Here is a 2,748-nt window from a genome sequence, read left to right as displayed (position 1 = left end):
AGGTTTTGTTGCTACACCCCACGCAGAGGTCCCCTTCCCCCCCCCCACTTGTCAACCGGCCACCAGGGGACTCCCTGCCTCTCCACCAGCCGCCAGAGGTACCCCAACCAAAAAAGGTTGAAAACCCATGCCCTAAGAAGTCCTTGCCTCCTGCATATTACAGGTCACACCAACCTACATGAAACCCAAATTAAGTTATGTTATCAGTCACTCTTTGAAAGACTGAACCTCATTAGACTTTGCCTGTATAATCCACTACTCTAAATGTCTTGATTCCAGAGAGAAAAGTTTCCTGAAAAAATGAATCAGTGAATGAAGCATTTAGACCTGTGGATCTCAACCTTTTTAGACTCAAGCTACCCCTCAGAAAATGCTGCTCTTGGCTCTCACTCGGTCTTTTTGACTACGGAAAAATAATAGCAAAATCTTTCTGTTGCAAACAACTCAGAAAGACCGAAACAGGTCAGAATGGTTCTGATACTTTGGATTCCTATTTGAAATCTCTGGGTTCATCGTGTGAACCATGTGTGGGTGTTTGCACAGCTAACCGTGCTAAAGCTGTGCAGCTCTCTTTAAAGGATCTTGTGACAGATGGGCTGCAAACCACCTGTCTAAAGAAGAGCAGTGACACAGGTGTTTAAGACATGGTTCTTTCATGGCTTTAACCTCCTAACAATGATCTCACATCATGTAGCTTTAAGCTAATGGCAATCAGCCTTCCCTAGACCCAAGGCACAAAACTACCCTCCCCACCCCGCTGACTCCAGGAGCCCCTTAGTACTTAGCTTCTTTTTTTTTTTTTTTTGACTGCAGGAAAATACAGCAGTTCCTTCTGCTGCAAACAACCCTGAAAGCCCACAACAGGTTGGCCGTGCCAGCTCCCGCATGAAGTCTCTGCATTTACACCATGCATCAGGCACAAGCATCAGCATACCCTTGGTTTTCCTAATAAGGGTGCATCACCCTTACAAGGATCAATGCTCCACCCCCAGTTAAGAAGCACTGCTTTCTCCCCCATTATTTCCTTGTTTACAAGGACACAGGGTGTAACCCACTGGGAGCAGACAGCACCCTCCCCCCAACCAAGAGTCTCAATCCCTAAACATTTCTAAGCCGACACTGCGGAGCGACGTCTTCACTAGGGCTGCGCAGGCGCAGAGGAGCACCCCACCAGCACCACAGCTGTGCATACGCACAGCTTTCCCGCCCCGCCGCCTCGCCTACACTAGGGCTCCACATGCGCAGACCTGCCCCTATCAGCTGCGGGGGGGACCAGCCACGCACACCGGGGAGGTAAAGAATCACCCCAACCTCCCCGACGCGGCTGAAAGCCAGCAATGGAGCCCGCCGTCCCTCACTTGTTTCTGAGCCGTTTCCGGCTCACGCGCTGCCATTTGGAACCCGGAGCGGGCTAGGCGAAAAGCTGCAGCCGTCGCCTAAGGGCTTTGCGTGTTGTGCGCATGCGCCTGAACTAGAGTATGCGTATTAGCGGCTGTGACGCTTTTGCCAGGACTTGGGGCGGGAAGATGCGTGGGTCAGTTTAAGGTTAAGCACTCGCGCCTTGCACCCAGGACAGCCCCATCTGCCTCCGGTTACCGGGGAGCAGACCCCGAGGGCTGCATCCTGTCCGTGCAAAGCGCCCTCTGGTTGCCCTCGTCCGGGGCTAGCATCTAGCTTGCTGTCGCACAGGGATGAAAGCCAACAGAGCAACAACTTTGCTATGGGCTTCAGAGGGGCCAAGACCTCAGGTCAGAGCCCTTTCCGCCCCGGTGCCCCACATGAAGTGAGCCAAGACGGGGCAAGCGGAAGGGAACCAATCTGTGACTCGACCTGACTGCATACTGTCGGAGGGGAAGGGGAAAAAATACTTAGCACAGATTTCTCCAAGAGGGCAGAGCAGCAACGTGCTGCATGTTGGATTCAACCCTGTGCAAGCAGACGGTTTTTATCAGTCTGAGCTGCTGTGAGGAACAGCTTCTGCCCACTAGGAAAGTAGATGCCAGGCCATTCAGCAATTGGATCTCAGTTCAGCAGCAGGGTAGAGCCATGGCCCAGTGCATGAGCAGCTGGCAGTGGGTGGAGGTGAGGACAGTATGCCCTACCTGGTCTGTTACTCCTCACTGCTGGCAGCACAGCTAGTGCAGGGGTCCTGGCAGCAGCAGCAGCAACAAGTCTCACTGCCCTGCTCCCCTCTCCCACAATGGGTCCTGCCCATGCCAATCCAGTCAGGCTGCAGCCCTGTGCATGCTGTGGGTGCACAGATCCACCTGTGCCCCAGACCTGCCACATACCCTCACACTTCCCCCACATAACCACACCCTGTGCCACACACTGTGGGGATGGTGTCAGGGGGCAGTGGGTTGGGAGTGAGTGGCATCAGCAGGGCCAGGGGGCTGCAAGTCAGGAGTAAGGGGGGCCTCAAGTCCAGAAAGGTTGAGAGCCACTGGCTTAGAGCAGTGGTACCTAAAGTTCTGGCCCCACAGCCCAAGTGGCGTGGGGTCAGTCTGTGAGTGTGAAACAGTGCTACCACCTGGCTCTCTGCTGGACCAACACCATGTGCCAGCCCAACTGTAGCACCACTGTTCACCAGGTAGTGTTAAGGGATTGTTAAAACACAATTAACCCTTAAGTGGAAGGTGAAATATGAACACAGACAATTCAGTGTCCTAAAATCAAAGTTTAACTTTATTAGTACAACAAATGTTATCTTAGCAGTTTCTATACACAGAGAGAGAAAAACAAGACGAT

The 2,748-nt window shown here is 52.8% G+C and overlaps 1 protein-coding gene across 1 annotated transcript in view; it reads right to left on the bottom strand.

The window, feature by feature from the left end:
- IMPACT (impact RWD domain protein) overlaps positions 1 to 1,442 on the bottom strand; it is a 73,119-nt gene extending 71,677 nt beyond the window's left edge. Inside the window, exon 1 of the mRNA XM_019526446.1 lies at positions 1,359 to 1,442. Coding sequence (XP_019381991.1) covers positions 1,359 to 1,394 — 36 coding nt within the window. The 5' untranslated portion in view covers positions 1,395 to 1,442. The remainder of the gene's footprint in view (positions 1 to 1,358) is intronic.
- Between the last annotated feature and the right edge of the window lie 1,306 nt (positions 1,443 to 2,748).

Source organism: Gavialis gangeticus, unplaced genomic scaffold (assembly GCF_001723915.1).
Source record: "Gavialis gangeticus isolate Ggan-Ray unplaced genomic scaffold, GavGan_comp1, whole genome shotgun sequence".
Lineage (NCBI taxonomy): Eukaryota > Metazoa > Chordata > Crocodylia > Gavialidae > Gavialis > Gavialis gangeticus.
Note: the sequence above shows the minus strand (reverse complement) of the source record. Positions and strands in the feature narration are given on the sequence as shown.